The sequence below is a fragment of the Pagrus major genome, chromosome 17 (assembly GCF_040436345.1).
Source record: "Pagrus major chromosome 17, Pma_NU_1.0".
NCBI classification, from domain to species: Eukaryota; Metazoa; Chordata; class Actinopteri; order Spariformes; family Sparidae; genus Pagrus; species Pagrus major.
The window spans coordinates 21,402,421-21,420,936 of record NC_133231.1 but is presented as its reverse complement, the minus strand read 5'-3'; the positions used below and the strand labels follow the sequence as shown (position 1 = coordinate 21,420,936).

General features: G+C 40.9%; 3 protein-coding genes across 4 annotated transcripts; 1 reads left to right on the top strand and 2 right to left on the bottom strand.

Moving 5' to 3' along the window:
- Positions 1–669: 669 nt before the first annotated feature.
- LOC141012487 (C-X-C chemokine receptor type 3-like) lies at positions 670–5,242 on the bottom strand. The gene is made up of 3 exons (XM_073485982.1): positions 4,721–5,242; positions 3,705–4,055; positions 670–3,362 (listed from the first exon to the last, which is right to left on the bottom strand). Exons 1-3 carry the CDS (start codon positions 4,721–4,723, stop codon positions 2,643–2,645), a joined length of 1,074 nt encoding a protein of 357 aa, XP_073342083.1. The 5' UTR covers positions 4,724–5,242; the 3' UTR covers positions 670–2,642.
- A 3,163-nt stretch (positions 5,243–8,405) lies between these two features.
- Positions 8,406–12,732, bottom strand: cxcr3.2 (chemokine (C-X-C motif) receptor 3, tandem duplicate 2). 2 transcript variants are annotated; one of them, XM_073484527.1, is made up of 3 exons: positions 12,239–12,732; positions 11,355–11,432; positions 8,406–11,052 (listed from the first exon to the last, which is right to left on the bottom strand). In XM_073484527.1, exons 2-3 carry the CDS (start codon positions 11,388–11,390, stop codon positions 9,955–9,957), a joined length of 1,134 nt encoding a protein of 377 aa, XP_073340628.1. In that variant the 5' UTR covers positions 11,391–11,432; positions 12,239–12,732; the 3' UTR covers positions 8,406–9,954. The 2 variants fall into 2 exon arrangements, with proteins under 2 accessions (XP_073340628.1, XP_073340629.1); XM_073484528.1 differs by lacking the exon at positions 12,239–12,732 and having other exon boundaries at positions 11,355–12,055.
- A 4,273-nt stretch (positions 12,733–17,005) lies between these two features.
- Positions 17,006–17,604, top strand: cnfn (cornifelin). The gene is made up of 3 exons (XM_073484751.1): positions 17,006–17,129; positions 17,217–17,353; positions 17,515–17,604. Exons 1-3 carry the CDS (start codon positions 17,006–17,008, stop codon positions 17,602–17,604), a joined length of 351 nt encoding a protein of 116 aa, XP_073340852.1.
- The last annotated feature ends 912 nt before the right edge of the window (positions 17,605–18,516 follow it).

Sequence of the window (18,516 nt, the reverse complement as noted above, 5' to 3'; positions counted from 1 at the left end):
CTGACATTCCATCTGCATGGGGCTGAGTAGATAAGGACTGAAATTTCATTTTTTGGCTAACTTATCCTTTAAAATACCCGATTTTGGTGCCACAAAGACGGCTGGAAAATGTACAATGGTTGCTAAACTCACCCAGTTTTGATGGTGGTCTCTAAATGATCAGCATAAAGTTAGCTGATATACAAGGAACAACCTATAAATTCATCAGTGGTTTGCAGAAACTTACAGTGCCAACATTATATTCTGGCAACTGCGTTCCTTTAAAGGGCAATTCTGATATTTTTTATACTAAGTGTCTTAACATTTTCCTGTTTGTAGGCAAAAACAAACAGTCCTGCCAGAACAGAGGAGGCTTCAGAGAGAATGGTGTGTGTGAAGCGTCACCATTTTTTTAAAATGCCTAGAAAGTTCTTGGTTTGATGTTAGTGAGAAAAGCTGTTCCATAGAAATCTGTTCATCTGTATTATGAGTCTACGTCTTTCCTGTTTACAAAAGCCTGATTGCACACTCACCAGGTCCAAAACGTAAATGTCCATGTCATGCAGCTTCGACTGTTCGCAAGAAGCCAGTCAAGATGCCATGGCTGGAGTTTATCTCATGCGCCTATTATGTGTTTCTCTTACTGTAAAATCCGCTGTAACAATTTGATCTTGACTCTCTTTTATTTTACTGTAATTTTAATCTGTATTGATTGCTAAACAGCTAAACAGCTTGATTGCTAAAAATATTTTTGACATTTTCTTTTCTATAAAGCAAGGGACACGGTCATAAAAGTACACACTGTAATGAACATTGTGCTTCAGATGTCACATGAAATCTCAGAATTCATTCAAATTTTAGCAGAAGTGAGATGATGCAACATCCATTTCTATTCTCTCTTCTCTTTCTGGATGTATAGTGCACGAGACATTTTGATATATTAACTTTATTTTTCATGTAATGTACTTGTCCGAGCATATATAGTTGAGATAAGGTGATTACACACAGGATCAAAAACTACAAACCCACATGTAGCAGTTTCAGTGGAAATATCTGACATCTTTTTGACAGGAAATCGAAACAAAGTGACAAAAAGCTGCCGCACATCCTCAGACATGCGGTTTTGGCAGATGATAATTCATGTGACAGGCAAACATTTGACAAGAGCAGGGTGGAGGAGGTGATAAGCGATCATCTCACAAACAGCGTCATTTCAGCAACAACCAGTTGACCTTAAACAGCTTCTTCATGAAGCAGCAGCTCTACTGGTTCAGTCACTGCAAAAGACAGAAAAACCGAGCAACAGGTTCACAAACTCTCCCACAGCTCTTCTTAGTTCACAGCTCGGTTGGAGGAAATAACTCTTTTATTTACTGCAACACATACTTCTAACTATAACCAGTAGTGCTATAAACGTGACATGTTGCTGCTGCTACATTCAACCAACCTTTTTCAGTTTAGACCACATTTTTCAACAGTCTTCAGCTCTGTACGAACTTCAACACCATTCTAGTTTAGGGGAAAGAGGAAGCAAAAGAAGTGGCCTGACAGGGGGGAGACAGTTTCCTTCTTGTGTGAAATTACTGTACATGGAGTTATTAAAAGATTTGTGAAAGGAAACTTTATTTCAGGTTGCATTTTTATGTGCTCACGAAAATTAAACCAGGTATGTCTGGCAGGCCACAACCTGCACGGCAGCTTGGAGGGGAAACCACAGGATTAATGCTCAGCACAAAATGAGATTGTGAATGTGATCTGTTAGATAGATTTTATCTTCTCTAACTCCTCTTCTTTCCTTCATCTGCCACCTACACTCTTCTTTCCTGTCTTTGCACAAAGCAGGCCACTGTTCTCTCGTCACCAAACAAAAAGACAAGTCTTCAGCGCAAACAGAAAAAGGCAGCAGCAACAGAGCGCTTTTTTTCCGCCCTCTTCCTCCTCCTCTGTCTTGCTCACTGTCACCTGACTGATGACATCACCACCCATATATGTCATCCTGTGTCATATACAGTCCACGCAGCCATGTTGCAACAATGAACTGAGAAAGAAAGAAAAAAAGGCCGTGGGATTCACCGACAGGACATTCCCTCACTTGACTGTGGTCACAAGGGACATCCACTGCGCAATCGTGGAATTCACAGTCTTTACTGCCTGAAGATAACATGACAAATCAAAAGTGAAAGCTTGTGATATGTTATCAGCCATAAAGTTATGCAGTGTGTTAATGGAAGAAGACAAAGTAACAGCTTATATTTCTTGACATTACAAACATTATGCCATGAGCTTTATGATGGTTGTGGAACAGCTGAAAACAATATTTTTTACTTCATATAAAATAACAGTTTGATTTAAATAAAATAATAACACAATTTTAAAAAAATGTTTACACTTGAATAAAAACTGATTTGGAGTGACAAGCTAAAAGTGTGCTACAGTGATTACAAAATAAAAGTACAACATGATGTCACCATGACGTGGCTCTGAAACCTTCACATTTTAGTGCAATGTGACGGAGTCATTCTTTTATAAATATCTATTTCTATTATTAGACAGAACTTAGTCCTTTACCCCTCGAACTCATGACATGACCTCACACTGAATTTCCCTCAGGGGTTGGGACATTACTGAGGTCACTTCTGAGTCACAGGAGGTCATTTTTGTTATCAGCACTGAGTTGACTGCACCTGATGGTCAACACTCATCGGCTCGCTCTCTCCCACCTCATGATTTTGGTCAGGCAGGACTTCCTCACCCACACCCAACTCCCACAGTGAGCCCACAGATTTGGCTGGAGCACATCTCAGCAGGGCCAAAATCCGTTTCCTGAAGTTTTGGCACAGCCCGAGATAGAGCAGAGGCCTGAGGCAGGCATGAACGCAGCCAAACACAGATGTGACCGTCAGAGCTGTCCTCAGGGAACTTTCAGGAGTTCCATCATCAGCTTCCTTCGAGCTGCGCCTGACTGTGTCCACAATGAGTGTGATGTTGTATGGCATCCAGCAGAGGAAGAAGACCCCCACCAGGTGGAGGATGACCATGACGGCCCTCTGCTTCTGGAGGCCTTTAGAGCTGCGCTGCAGACGTAGCAGTATAAAGGAGCAGCAGATGATGAGGGCGGCTGCAGGCAGCAGGAAGCCCAGTGTGTGGTGGCCCAGGCGTGACACAAAGTATTTATGAACACACATTTTCTCATGATCTTTTTTGCCCACAGTGAAAATCGAGTCAGCGATGGAGAGGATCAGGGAGCCGAGCCAGACCAGAAAGCAGCTGATATGAGCTAACCTGGGCCTCTTCTGGGAGTACAGCTGGGTGGCGTGGATGACGGACAGGTAGCAATCCAGGCTGATGCAAACCAGCATAAATATCCCACAGTAGAAGTTGATCTGCGAAAAAGAAAAGGAAAGCTGTGATCTAGTGTAAGACAAGGAATCTCAGGCCGTCTTTATGACATTAGTTTCACTTCTGCCCTACTCTGACCCCCTCCTTTTGCCTTTTCCCAGAAATGCAGAGACGCCTAGAGAAATGTGGATTTAGGATGTGGATGTCGGGGGAGTATATTTGCTCAATAACAGTTTTAATAAATACAATGACCCTTCCAAGAATCTTGTTTAAGCAGGAACAAATGGCCTTCAGCCAAACACAATCACTCCAAAAACAACTTTCTCACGTCTTGACTGAGAGGACCACCCTTTCCCTGCCTGTTCTAAACACCATTCAGTACTTACATTAAAAACAGCTCCACTAATTTTGCACAGAAAATCGTTGAAGCACCATTCACAGCGTTGATCTGCCTGTGCAGCCCAGATGGGCAGCGTCACCAGCAGCAGCAGGACGTCTGCGACACTCAGGTGGAGGATGAAGGTGTCTGACATACTCCAGGATCGCCTGTTCTGAGCCAGAACGGCCAGGAGCAGTCCATTCCCCAGCAGACCTATAACCATCTGCACTGAGTACAGAACTGGCATCAACACCCATGCGATGGCTCTTGTCTCATCGTCTTCATACACATAGTCCTCATCGTAGTCGATGGTTCCATTTTCGCGAAATATTCCATCGAGGTCCACTTCCATGTTCATCTACCGTGGAGACAAAAACACAGTGAGAGATGAGAAATGATGAGAAAAGCTCCTCAGACTCTGGATGCACCAGCTTATATAGTGTCCTCTCTGGGTGAAGTCTTGAAAATCTCCCTTTGGAAAGCCCAGCTGAGGGTTTATAAACACACTCACACATAACTCACATGCTCTAATGTCACTGGATGAGGCAACAGTGGAGTAGGTTGAAACGGAAAGCACAGTTCCCCTTGGCCATCCTCACACACACACACACACACACACACACACACACACACACCTCCTTCCAACACACTCACACATACTTAAAAAAAATTAAACCATTTTAGCACGGTGGCTGCGAATTATTATCACTTTTACTGTTGGTTGTGCAAGTCATGTAACGAAACCACAAGTGCTGGAAGGTGTAAAGATAAGGCTCATTTGTAAGTAGAGTGCGCACATAAACATGAAACATGGGCCTACCGAAGGATCTGTATAGAAGAAGGAAACAGAAAGGAAGAAGCTGGGCTAATTATACTGCAACAATGGCTATAACTGCAATTACGCAGCAAGTCTCTAGGTTATTACACTGTTATAACAGCCAAAATAAAGGCTTTCATAATAGCCAAAATAAAGGGTTTTATAAGACAAAGACAAATCTAACACTGAGAGGTTTGCACACTTACCATGAAGGGCTTCAGCCGCAGATTTAGAGGACAATATGCGCCCTGTGCGCGCGCTGTACACCGATGATACTAAATTAGGACAAACAGCAACCTGCACTTCACACCGTGGTCAACAGCTTCGGACGAGTAACTACCGCCTCTGCTGTTTAAGGAGGGAGGACGGAAGATCCTCTGCAGCTGTCCGGCCGAAACACGCACACAAACTTTCTCCAGGTTTGCGCGCAAACTTTAAGTATCGCCGAAGCTCAGATGAAAGCCGGATGGCATGTTTAAATGGGCTCACGGGCTGAGGGTGAATCCGCAAAAACAAAAACCGCCCGGGCAGCAGAAGAATCTGAGAAACAGACGAGGGAAGAAGCTGCGCGTCACCAGATGGAAGTTTTCACAACACGGACGCACTCCGCGCTCAGACTGTAATCTATTACATGTACAGAGTGGACTCGCGCGCACTTTAATGACTTCTCCGCTGGACTGTTGTGGTTCACCAAATGTCAATCCTTCTCGCACATTGTCATTTGTGCATATCTGCCAGCTCAGACGAAAAACCGCGTCGCCCGATCGATGGTTTTTCAAAATAAAATGCGTCATAAGCTTCACTGCGGCGTCTAGAATTACAAAGCCAAGGAAAAGAGGTTGAAACATAGACAGCGACTTTCGGTTTACGGTGAAAAGTGTGAAATGTGATCAAAAATGCACCTTCTGTCTGACATTAAGCATAATTGCGGGAAATAGTTGCTTTATTTTGAAAGATAAATTGCCCAACTTCCGCCTACCCTCCTGACTTGACGCTGCTGTGTTCACACGGAGTGCTGGAGACAAAGCCGGCGAATAAAACGCTGCGCATGGAGGCACTTTCCACCAGATGGAGCTGTTGTGTTTGTGTGTCCAAACTGAACAATAGAAAGAACCAGAGGCCTGCTCCAGCCTGCAGGTTGTCAAGATCCTCACCCTCACCCTGTTGATACATTTCACGTTTGTTTAACATTCATATTGGACCATTTTGGGTTAGGGTTAGGGTTAGGGGGTTATGGTTAGGGTTAGGGGGTTAGGGTTAGGGGGTTAGGGTTAGGGGGTTAGGGTTAGGGTTAGGGGGTTATGGTTAGGGTTAGGGGGTTAGGGTTAGGGGGTTAGGGTTAGGGGGTTATGGTTAGGGTTAGGGGTTAGGGTTAGGGGGTTAGGGTTAGGGTTAGGGGGTTATGGTTAGGGTTAGGCGGTTAGGGTTAGGGTTAGGGGGTTATGGTTAGGGTTAGGGGGTTAGGGTTAGGGTTAGGGGGTTATGGTTAGGGTTAGGGGGTTAGGGTTAGGGTTAGGGGGTTAGGGTTAGGGGGTTAGGGTTAGGGTTAGGGTTAGGGGGTTAGGGTTAGGGGTTAGGGTTAGGGTTAGGGGGTTATGGTTAGGGTTAGGGGGTTAGGGTTAGGGGGTTAGGGTTATGGTTAGGGTTAGGGGGTTAGGGTTAGGGTTAGGGTTAGGGGGTTATGGTTAGGGTTAGGCGGTTAGGGTTAGGGTTAGGGGGTTATGGTTAGGGTTAGGGGGTTAGGGTTAGGGTTAGGGGGTTAGGGTTAGGGGGTTAGGGTTAGGGTTAGGGTTAGGGGGTTAGGGTTAGGGGTTAGGGTTAGTTACATTTTTTTTTTCATCCCACTGTCATTACAGCATACAATCATGCTGTTATCAGGCTTCCATTCTGTGGTCCTGGACAAGTTTGTGTAATGCCTTTACTATTTTTCACTAGATAGGGCAATTTACCTGTATTTTGCCCCATAGGTCAAATACATGCAATTCCCCTTGTTTCCTATAGGGGGCTTTTCCTCATTATAAAACTTAAAAGGTGCAGTCTGTAGTTTTGGTGAAGAAATGTTAATCAGAAGAGAAAGATCTTCATTGACTGATATTTTTTTAATGCCTAAACAAAAGAAATAAATAATAATGACTGAATAAACAAACTGACCTTAAAGGACAACACAGTTTCATGCTGTTTTACTTTGTTTATATTTGGCGGACCCTGCCACCTTTCTAGCTTCAAGCAGTGTTCTGAGGACCTTATTTTCCTCTGGAGGAGCTTGTTTATTCACTTATGGAAAAAACATTTTAAGAAAATTATATTGTTACCTCATTAATATTGTAAATATTAAAATTCTTAGTTAGAATTTATTCTCCAAAACCTACAAAGTGCCCCTTAAAGGTCCAATTTGTATAGTAGCTGATTTTTTAGTCTCATTCGCAGCTCGTCACATACTGACGCTCTGGGTTGGTGGCTGGGTCAAACTTTTAACCCAGGGTGTCAGTATCTGACAAGTTGGGAATGAAACTTAATCGTCAACTATCTTTTAAATTGGACCTTTAAGTAGGACTTTGAATGTATCACTTGTAATGCAATATATTTAGATTATTGTACGTCTCACAAAAAAAGCTCAGGGTGTAGTCGGGTTTCTATTTTAGAAACAACTGCTTTTTTTATTTTAGAGCAAGGAAAACATTAATTCAAGTGCCATTTTTTATCAGTTATTGAATGTGGTGACATTTTACACTGGTAAATGCATGAAAATTAATCTTCTTTGAACATGTTGGATTCAGTGTATCATGCTGAATTGCAGTTTGTCTGTGACTCAGGTTTTCACACACATCACTGCAGCTTGTATGAGGAAGTCGGTTGCTCTTCTATGACGATCATAAATTGGAACATTGGTACATTTTTCTTTAGAAGGCCATGTTGCATGAGCTGCCTCCTTATTTGTGATCTCTACTGACCCCTCAACCTTCAGTCATGTGAAGAAATTATGCATGTTGTTTCTCAAACCTGCATTGTGTCTCTATTGAAAGTGCTTTTGAGGTTTTTGCACCTTCGTTGATACAGAAACATGTTAAACTTTATTACCTACTACGTATGGAATATTATAAAAAAAATAGACTTTAGGATTATTTGAACACTGGATGCACATGTCCTGTTACTGAACACTGATAAATTCATTGTCTTGATGTAATTTGCTGATTGTTTCAAGTCACTTTTTCCACTATGTGAAACTTTTTATGCTGCTGTCTTGGTCAGGACTCTGTTGTAAAAGAGATTCTGAGTCTCAGTGGGAATATTCCTGGAAAAAAAAGGCTAAATAAAAAGAAAACAAAAAGAATCTATAACCTCTTTGACCACTGCTTCTTCTGTTCTAGATCCTTTCATTTGACAAATGGATTCAGGGCTGATTTAATATTTTAATTAAAAAAAACATATGATCAGTTTAAAAAGAACAAAATATTGTTCTTCAATCCTGGTATTTGGGTCCCTCTGCCCTGCATGTTTTAGATGGTTCACTGCCCCAACACACCTGATTCAAATGATCAGCTCTTCATCAAGCTCATTTGAATCAGGTTTGTTTAGGCAGAGAAACAGGGTATGTTTCCACCACAGTATCACTGACTAGATCTGACCTGAGTACTCTAACTGACTGTGGTCTTTGGTTTTGAATTTCTTCAAACATGAATGATAGTATGTCGTCTTTCCAGTATAACACTGTCAGTTTGTAGCTCCAGACTAAACTTCCTTTTCCATCATGAGATTGCATTAAGGTGGCAGCTGCATGTTGTGCTGGATGAAAACATTAGTGAGAACTTGATACGTTGATGAATTTATAAACACGACACCATATTTTTACTCGAAAATATTTATTATTAAAAAAAAGATTTGGTTTTACACAATATTAAATGAGACATGCTCTCTTATTTCCTGTTTTACTGCACACAGTTCACTTTCGAAGCACGCAGCTCATAGAACAGCTGCAAATGGATCATGAAAAAAAGGCAGGCAAAATGAGAAATTCAACATGTACAGCTTTTCAACATATATACACATATTTTCATTGTTTTCGTAAGAAGAAACTTGTTCTTACTACAAATTATCTGGGTTTAGATTATAATTTGCTGAGAGTCAGGATGTAAGATAAGGCCTACTACGCCTACATCTTAGCTGCTGAACAAGCTTTTCTGGAAATATGAAGAAATCTACGTTTCACAAGATTTGACCTATAGACACAAGAAGCAATGTGTTTTCACAAAAAGGGTAATGACGGCATCAGCATGTGGCGTTTTGGTGCACCACCACCACCCACTTAAGGACTTTATTACAGTGAAAAGAAACAACAATAAAACAATGAGTTAGAAGCTGCAGCACCAACATTAATATTTTAAAGCACCAGTGGTTAAATACATCACAGATAGAAACATCTTCCTGCTGAGAACGTTTTGTCCTGGGATACACGATATGGATTTTTTTAGCCGATTCTGACGGCTGATACCGATAAAATAACCGATAATATCACATTTTTGGATATTAATAGGAATTTGTGCGCAAAAGTGTATGATTAAATATTCCATAGCTCTGTTAATATTTGTTGTGTTGAAACTGTTCAAACTGAACCCTTGTGGAACAGGTCCTGCAAACTGCAGTCGTGGTGTCTTCTTATGAAACTGCAAAAATACGTCCACACCTGTGACAACATGTTTGGCTCTAGCGTCTACACTCAGACTCAACAGACTTTGAGGCTCCTTCCTGGTAAGTCTGCTAGGGTTGAGGGCTGTCCCCCCCGTCAAACCATCAGGTGCATGAGGGCTCCCTCGCAGACATTTGGAGCCCTCTATAGCCACTTTCTGTAAATCTGCATTTCTGCAGGGAATTACCCACCGTTCACAGCATTGTAATGTTAAACATAGGGTTACCATGGGCTACCAGAGGAAGCCCAGATGATGGCGCTCTCGAGTATCTGAATATTTATTTAGAATTTCCTCCTGGAAGTGATGCTCAAAAAAGTAAAAGCTTTTGAAATATTAAAACTTCTTCCCTGAAACCTCTGACTGAAGAGGTTCCATTTGTGTATACATTGCGTATGTATAAGCAATATGCTTGTATATATTGTCCTGTATTTATTTTTTATTTTTATTATTACTTATTTTAAAACGCAAAAACAAAAGAGTTAAGGCCTTTCTACACAGGTGCAGCAGTTTTACTGCATGAGTGCGACCATAGCTTGGGCTTCTTCTTCCTCTTCTGTGTTTATCCAACTTTAAAGGTGCATACCGCCACCTACTGTCTTGGAGTGTATAGATGCAGCTTTAATTAATTTTACTGATATCGATGAATAGCACATAATGTAAATTTCCCAATCGTGCATCCCTAGTTTAGTCTTAATTAAACTGAACTTATATATTTTTTTATTTCTTCCTCTTTATTCCCGTCTCTCTGAACAGTTTCACACCATGACAGAATAGGATGTGTTCTCGATCTCTGCAGAGCTGAAAGATCCAGTGGATTTCCTGAGCCTCCTCCTGCTCCACCCCTCCCTCGCCAGCATCCCCCTCTGTCCCAGCAGCCCCTTGCACATTCTGGCCAGCTCCCTCCTGAACTTCACCCCGACAAAGCCGTACAGCACTGGGTTCAGGGCGCAGTGCGACAGCCCCACGCTCTCAGTGATCACATGCCCGATGTCCACCACACGGCCAAACTGGCAGCCTCCAGTCACCACGCCAAGCTTTTCCAGACTATCTGCCAGCTGGAAGCCGTTGAACGGCGCCCAGCAGATGACAAACACGGACACTAAGGAGATGATGAGGCGGAGAGACTTGCGCTTTTGGCGACGAGTGGCATTGCAGAGAGACCTGAAGATGCGGATGTAGCAGTAGAGCATGACCAGCAGGGGGAGCACAAAACCCAGAATCACACTGACGAGCTGCAGCCCCACCAGCCACTGTGTGGAGTTCTCAGTGAACCACACCTGGCACAGGTGCGCCGAATGATGGCCTATAGTGTCCGGCTTCACTACTTGTTTGAATGTAATGTCCACCACGCTCAGGCCAAGGCAGCACACCCAGATGAGGGCGCACGCAACCTGGGCATGGCAGGTTTTGCGCTTCCAGCTGGAGCTGACGGCGTGAACGATGGCCAGGTACCGGTCGAAGCTGATGCAGGCCAGGAAAAGGATTCCACTGTAGCGGTTCAGGGAGAAGAGGGCACCGGAGAGCTTGCAAACAGCCAGGCCGAACACCCACTCGTGAGCCCACTGCACGGCGAACAGAGGCAGGGTGAAGGCCAGCAGGAGGTCAGAAATGGCCAGGTGAAGGAGGAAGGTGTCCGTCAGAGAGAAGGCGCAGGCTCCCCCGCTCTGTGAGTTTCGGTAGCGTCGGATCACACAAAGCACCAACACGTTGCCCACGACGGCCAGGACGAACACCAGGCTGTACACAACTGGAGAGTACATCTGTGCAAAACTGTAGATGTCCTCCTGCAAGCATGGTTTTGCATGAGTCTTGCTCTGGTCAGCGGGCACGGTGTAATTTTCATAGTCATAGAACTAGTGACAAGAGAGATGGGTTATTATTATTTTTTAAAAAGTGTGTTTTACAGCATTCATAGACTCTGTAACGTGGAAACCAATCATTGACTGTATTATTTTAATCTACTCGAGCCTCAGTTACAGCAGATTTTAAACAGGAAGATTGTAAAATTTGCAAAACACCATATAAGATGTGTTTCAGTATTCTATTTTGATCAGATAACAGTTGAGTAACTCTAAATATCTGTTCCAACAATGTTTTGTGGAAATAATGTGCAAAGAAAGAAGTCTCAGTTAGGGTTGTAAGAATATCCACTCACCCAGTAATCATCCATGGTTGGGGTCACTTGATCCATATTTTTGTTTTTCAATCAAGGAGGCAGCTGAACACCTGAAACCTTCAAACAGTCAAGACAGCACACTCGTGAACACATGAAAGATGCTCCTCACAGCCCCACATATGCCACACTCCTCCAGATGAAAGAAAGAAGAAGTTATATTTTCAGGAACTGAATCTGTGCAGATTATAGACTGCTGCAAACAGAGCTATAGTGGGAACAGATGACTGTCAGGGAAATTGTGACATTTTTTAAAAACGTGGCTACAGGCATCTATGAAGCTACGTCAGACAGACAGACAGACAGACAGTGAGACAGACAGACAGTGAGACAGTGCATGACTGGATTGCTGTATATGGAAACATGTTCTATTTTCTATCGTCTGGATTATGCATCCACATCTACACCAGATCAAAGTTAACTTTTATCCAAAGTTTTTTTCTTTTTTCTTTTAAATATCATGACATCAAAAGGGAACAAAATTTTATGGGAATTAACTTTCAAAACAACTCCACACAAACAGAGAAGTGAAAGTGCTTGGTTGACAGGAATTTCGCATTTTCTCCACTATGTTGTTCTTTCTTTTCTTGTTTTGACACATTAAGTATTAAACCCAGACTATGTTGTAGGAACTTGTGGAAAACTTTCAGTAACATTTAAATTATTTATACTACAAAATACTTGTTTCTGTTTCTGTTTTTAATTTAATTTAATTTAATTTTATTGTTTAACTCCAGCACCTTTGCAAAGCTTTGTTCAAGTGAGGTTGAGCTCTTTTTATGCACAGATGCCAAATGAAACAAATTAGTTCACAATAATAAAAATAATCTAGTTTCACTGTAAATCAAAAGAAGAACACGACTTACTTGCTCTCTGAGAGTCTTGTAAAGATGATAGGGTGCAAACCAATGTGCCGATGAAGGATGTCCTGAACACATATGTGATTGGGAAAAAAAGAGCACAGCAGGAAATGAAATCACTTTTTCATCTATGTGGTTTAAAGTATCAGACTCTTTGGGGCCAACAGATACATATATAACCCACGATAGAGAAACTTCGGCTAAAACTGATACCTAAATGGCACCTGCAAGAATGCACCATGTAGTAAGATCAAATACATTTAAACTCTAAATGAACTGGTCAAAATGATGACAGTGACGTGACTCCTTCCTGCAGATGCCTGATATGAGCAAACATTAATTTAAGTAGAGACAACGACCTGAAACTGATATCCCGTCAGCATTGCTCTTTTGTTTGCCACAAAAGTTTGCAGGGGGTTTAGGGTGCTATTTGGTGGTTGGTGGTTTTAAAACAAACCCAGCTCAGGAGCACTCAAATGCTGATGGAGAGATAAACTACAGGGATGAGTCACAGAGACATTTTTTTCTTTCCTACCACACATTAGACCAGAGAGAGATAGAGAGATAGAGAGACAGAATGGGCAGAGTGTGATGTGCAAAATCCCCTTTCAGTAAAACTCTATGGTTTCTTTTAAAACAAGAATGTGTTAAGTGTGTGAGGAACTGAACACTTTTGCGGTTACTTCTGTCTGTCCGAGGGTCTTCTGGTAAACTCTATTGTTGCGCAACACCAGCAATGATTTGCTTCCTTCTGCCAAACACCACAGAAGCATTATGTTAAAGTTAGTTATATGTACTGAATGTCTGCACGTAACCTGTTGATGAGCGGAAAGCAGACTGTTCCTGCTCTTCTGGCTTCTCTAAGCTGCTTATTTAAGAAAAAGACCACAACATGTGTCTGGTGCCATAACAACACACTGCTATGCGTCACTATATATTTTTTTAAAAACTTGGATTATCTCCGGCTCTATGTTGTGACCTAGAGACCAATATGAAACCCTAGTGCTGCAAGAAAGTATGTACACACCACTAGAAGCCAGAGTCTGATATTTGTGAGTTTAAAAATATCTAATAAAGACGTATCAGCATTGTGACCAAGATTCATACCAAGCAGGACTTTATGCAGTGTAAAAATCAATCTAAGGCTTTTAAATCTTTACAGTAACTTTGGTATGGTTACTTTCCTTTTTATAGTCTTTTAGATGCATTTTAAATCTGTAACTATTTGTTTGCTTTTGCTTTTTGTTATCATTTACTTTTAAAAAGTAATTTCAACATTTTCTTAATGACTTAGTTCAATGCATTTTTATGTCTCTGTAAAGCACTTTGCCTTGCCTAGAGTCTGAATGGTGCTATATAAACTTGCCTTGCTTCTTCAGTGCTCTCTGGTGGGCAAACTATGTCACGACACTTTCTAAATCAAACTGTTTGGCCTTTATTTCTTGTTACTTATTGGCTAGGCAATGATGGAATGTAACCAAGTACAATTTTGAAGTACTTGTACTTTACTTGAGTATATCCATTTTTGAATGTACAATATCATAACTTACATAACTGCATTTATTTGACAACTTTACCTACTAGTTACTTTGCTGATTGCATGCCCCATCAGAGCGAAAGTGGTCCACTTTTAAATGAATATACTTTTTTTTAATTCAGAAATCAATTTTAAAGAAACAACACTGATTACAACAATCTGCCAGGCTGATAACCTTTTGACCCGTAGTATACAGCATCATCAGCTTCTATTACTTTAGTAAATTTATTGTCAGGAAACTACTTTATTCTTAAATGTATCTAATATCAGATACTTTAAGATACTATATCTGTGAAACTTTAACCTTCTAATCAGCTGCCTTAATAACACGTTGTTCAACAGCTGTTTTCCAAAGGAATGTTTTTCTTTCAGTCAACTGAGGAATTCCAATCTAATTCTTGCTATACTCAACTTGCTCACATAATGGAAAAGGTCTGATTAGGGGTTACGGTTTTGCAGATTTCAACCAAGCCCTGTTTAGAAACCTGATCACAGTGCGATAAAAGTCAAAAATATTTGAAAAATGCACAACCATGTACATCTGAGAGGTTAATTGCAGGGAAAGAGTCACAGCAGAGCACAACAATGCTGTTATCCATCTTGTGTTGCCAGGTGTTTTTGTATTCTGAGTTTGGTTTATAATCCCACTGCAGTTTGTAATATCAAACTTGGACCACGATTTAAAGCCACACCTCAGTGACCTACTTAGATGGGCTTCTTAATTTCCATGTATCAGGTTAAAAAATGTTCAGAAATATCTTCCTGTCTAAAATAAGTTCCTGTGAGATGTAAGAAGACGTAATGCCTGACCATGACATGATAAAGTGGTGACTATGCATGTCATTTCTATAACCACAGTCTCATCATTATGCCCATTTATAAACTGTACATAATGAGCTCATTAATTAATTTCCTCAAATATAGATTTTTCTTTTTTTTAAACTTTATTAGAGCACATTACATAGAAAAATATTGAAGTGCCTTTGCCACAATCAGGGCTTACAAACTAAAGGGTGAAAAAATACAAGAAATTACTGTACAGCAGTGTCATTCCACCATATCAGGAAATAATTCATGTTTATTATGTTAAACAGGTTAAGCATGAATAACAAGAACTACCATGTAGCGGTTATATGCCTGCACTTGAATAAAGGTAAAAAAATAAGTTTAAGACTTCAAGTACCATTTGTAGGGGTGACTTTTACCAAATTTCAGCACTATAATTATGTTTTTTGCTTTATACAACACTGCTGCTGACACACCTTTATCAATTTATCTGCATTAAGCTGAAAACTGCGATATATCAACCCGGCTAATTTATCGGTCAAGACACTATATCTGTGAAACTTTAACCTTCTAATCAGCTGCCTTAATAACACGTTGTTCAAAAGCTGTTTTCCAAAGGAATTTTTTTCTTTCAGTCAACTGAGAAAATCCAATCTAATTCTTGCTATACTCAACTTGCTCAGATAATGGAAAAGGTCTTGTTAGGGGTTACACTTTTGCAGATTTCAACCAAGCCCTGTTTAGAAACCTGATCACAGTGCGATAAAAGTCAAAAATATTTGAAAAATGCACAACCATGTACATCTGAGAGGTTAATTGTAAGCTGCCCTTTAAGAAGTTGTGAAATTAAAAGAAACAAGAAGTGTTCTTGAGATACTGCTTTAGCAATATGCAACGTCACAGTGACCTTGACCTTTGACCTGCAAAATTTAATCAGTTCATCCTTTAGGCCAACTAGACCTATGTACCAAATTTGAAGAAATTCGCTTGAGGCATTTTTGAGATTTTGTGTTCATGAAACGTGAGGTTGCAACCTTAAGTTTTGGGATTGAAGAGTGGATTTATCTTCACTCCTGTTTATCAACCTGACTGCAGCGGCAATCTGCAGAGTTCACCTACTTTGTCAGGTGTTTATTTACTGTTATGTTGACTTCTGACTGGAGCTGGCGGGAAATCTACTTCAACATAACATTACAGAGAGGAGAAGGTAAATAAAAGAGAGAACCGGAGTCTCTGGTGAGTGCTGAGTTTCGTGAAAGGTATCATACGGCTAATGTACAGTAAAGTAATCTGGCTGTTTGAGGAGGATAAAAATTGCAAGAGTAACGTGAATAAATACAAATGGCTTTGTTGGTTTTAATGATACCATTAAAACAACCACCACTGCTCATTAAAATCTATCTGACATGACTAATGTTTTGATGTTTAGTCCCGTTACTGACTTCCCTAGCAGCAGGAGCTCTAATGAAACGCACCGTTATTTTGAGTAAATGTGTGGATTTCTCTGGGGTTGAACATTGTTGGAAACATTTGGGATAATGTAAGGACACGACTTTACGAAATATATAATAAAGGTCAAGCCATTTTCAGACATTTTAATGCAGAATTCCTACATATTATGTCTTTGTAACCACCAGGCACCAGGAAGGAAGGGCACGCAGCAGCTGTCCCCGTTGTCCTGAGCCACCTTACAGGCCAGGATACATGGGACGAACGATGCACAAAGACCTGCAGGTGACACACGTATTGTTAAATTAATTTCACATTTCACACTATGTTTAACATGATCCTCACATGTGTTGAGAAGTGGTCACCATGTGAACATCTGGACATACAAATTCAAGTATGTACCAATGTCAACAGATATATTGCAGTCCAAGAGTACAAACCCTTTCTGACCTCAGCTCGGGTTTATTCATGAGGGCCACTGCTCATTCTTTCCTCATATTTTCGCATTCATAGAGTTGGGCCCACAGTGTGTACACACACCACACCTACCAATATGCACTATATGCCTACTTTGTTCTTCAATTACTATACGGTGATAAAAGCTCTCGTCATGTTAGGTGCACCCTTTTGAAAGCAGTGAAACGCCCCTAAACTAAATATTTTAGTTTTGTCTTTACAATGCCCGTTGTTTGCCATTTCATATCAGCATAGAAACTGGGCTTCAGTGTACCGCTGATGTCACACTGGGTATAAGAGCTGCGGTTCTGCCTTTGGCCTCCTGTTTGTGGATTAAGCCTGTGACCGTCTCCAACATCAGACCACCTTTTTCAGCAGCCACAGACAAACATCAGAAGGTGAGACCTAGTGAGCTGAGATACAGCGTTTCCTTATATTATAGCATCATGACTAAGTACAACTCCCTGGTTATTAAGACAGATCATGGAAATGAACCAATATGATCTGTTCTTCCTCCTTATATTCCTTTTCCTGTGCTTGCAGCAATGGCGTTCCAGTCAAATGTGATCAGCTCGCAGCCTCAGGTCTCCGTCACACAGTACACCGTCTCCTCAGGAATGTCAGACTGGAGTTCAAATGTGTGTGACTGCTGTGACGACTGCGGCATCTGTAAGTGTGTTTACGTGTGTTTGAGGAAGCAAGCAGAACTCAGCCAACAGTGTGAAATGAATTTAACAATACGTGTGTCACCTGCAGGTCTTTGTGCATCGTTCGTCCCATGTATCCTGGCCTGTAAGGTGGCTCAGGACAACGGGGACAGCTGCTGCGTGCCCTTCCTTCCTGGTGCCATGATTGCTTTAAGGACAAGCATGCGCGGCAGATACCACATTGGTGTAAGTGTCCTAAAGTTGTCTAAACACTGGTTAGAACAGAAAAACAATAAAGCTGATTTTGTATTGAAAATAGTATGATATTTTATGGTAACTGTGAAATGCAGAGACCAGGTGTTTGACCATGGGGATTTTATTTTTACTGTGCTTGTGCCTCTTCCCAGGGCTCGGTGTGCGACGATTGGGTAGTCATGGCCTGCCTGCCTTTGTGTGGACTGTGCCAGATGGCACGGGAGCAGAAGATGAGAGGATAAACGGAAGGAATGCTGAATCTAATTTTCAAATAACAAAGATGAGAATTTACATTCTTTGGCCCGAACACCATTTCTGTTTCACATTCAAATTTGAAATTTAATGGCATGACCATAATTAAGTACTTTTTGCCAAAGGATGGAGATCAAGGTTTACAATGTAAGAATAAGAGCCTGATAATCAGACTGAATTGCTGTTTTTGTTTCACTTATTATTCTATAATATTATAGCCTATTATATACTACTACAACTATATACTCTATATGTTTAAAAATCAGAAATGTGAGAAGCGATTCAGAAAATTAAATTTTGACTCACTGTGATGGGATTGTCTTTAAACAACAAACCAGTGAAGACAAGAAGAACGAAATGCTGATATTTACAGAGACAGTGGCTTTTCCGTTAAATTAAATCAGAAACTTGATAGAGTTATTATTACGTCACATTATTTATTTTGGACTGCAATTACTCCTGAATCCTGCTCTTCTTGCATGCAATGTCAGTCAATAATGTATATCATGTATTCATCTTGTATTCTGTCATAGGAATATTTATTTATGTCCTATTAACTAATGTATATTCATTCAAGCAACAGTATTTCAATAAAACCTCTTGGAATGACCATGCGTGTTTTGGGCTTTTTCATGACCTATTTGCAGTAACTGAATATAGAAGGAAATGAATGGGTTTGACCCAGCTTCCTCTTTCTGAGTTATTGTGTGTCTAAGATACAAGATGTACTCTGTACACGATGCTGTCTGAAGAAGCACGGTGACGTGAATGACATTCATTTGAACAGGTAAGGCTGTCATGGCAAAATAATGTCAACTGAATATTAACTGCAAAATATATATTACCATATTTAGCATGCTTGTATTTTTCTGATCAGACCAGTGTCAGAGAGACTGTGTGAA

Bases quoted from the DNA above. Each gene is read 5' to 3' on its own strand.
- LOC141012487 (XM_073485982.1), bottom strand. The intron at 3,363-3,704 runs GTAAGTACTGAA...TCTTTTTCGCAG, and splicing joins TTAGTGGAGCTGTTTTTAAT to ATCAACTTCTACTGTGGGAT.
- cxcr3.2 (XM_073484527.1), bottom strand. From the start codon at position 11,390: ATGGATCAAGTGACCCCAACCATGGATGATTACTGG. The intron at 11,053-11,354 runs GTGAGTGGATAT...TCTTGTCACTAG, and splicing joins CAACCATGGATGATTACTGG to TTCTATGACTATGAAAATTA.
- cnfn (XM_073484751.1), top strand. From the start codon at position 17,006: ATGGCGTTCCAGTCAAATGTGATCAGCTCGCAGCCTCAGGTCTCCGTC. The intron at 17,130-17,216 runs GTAAGTGTGTTT...TGTCACCTGCAG, and splicing joins CTGTGACGACTGCGGCATCT to GTCTTTGTGCATCGTTCGTC. The intron at 17,354-17,514 runs GTAAGTGTCCTA...GCCTCTTCCCAG, and splicing joins GCGGCAGATACCACATTGGT to GGCTCGGTGTGCGACGATTG.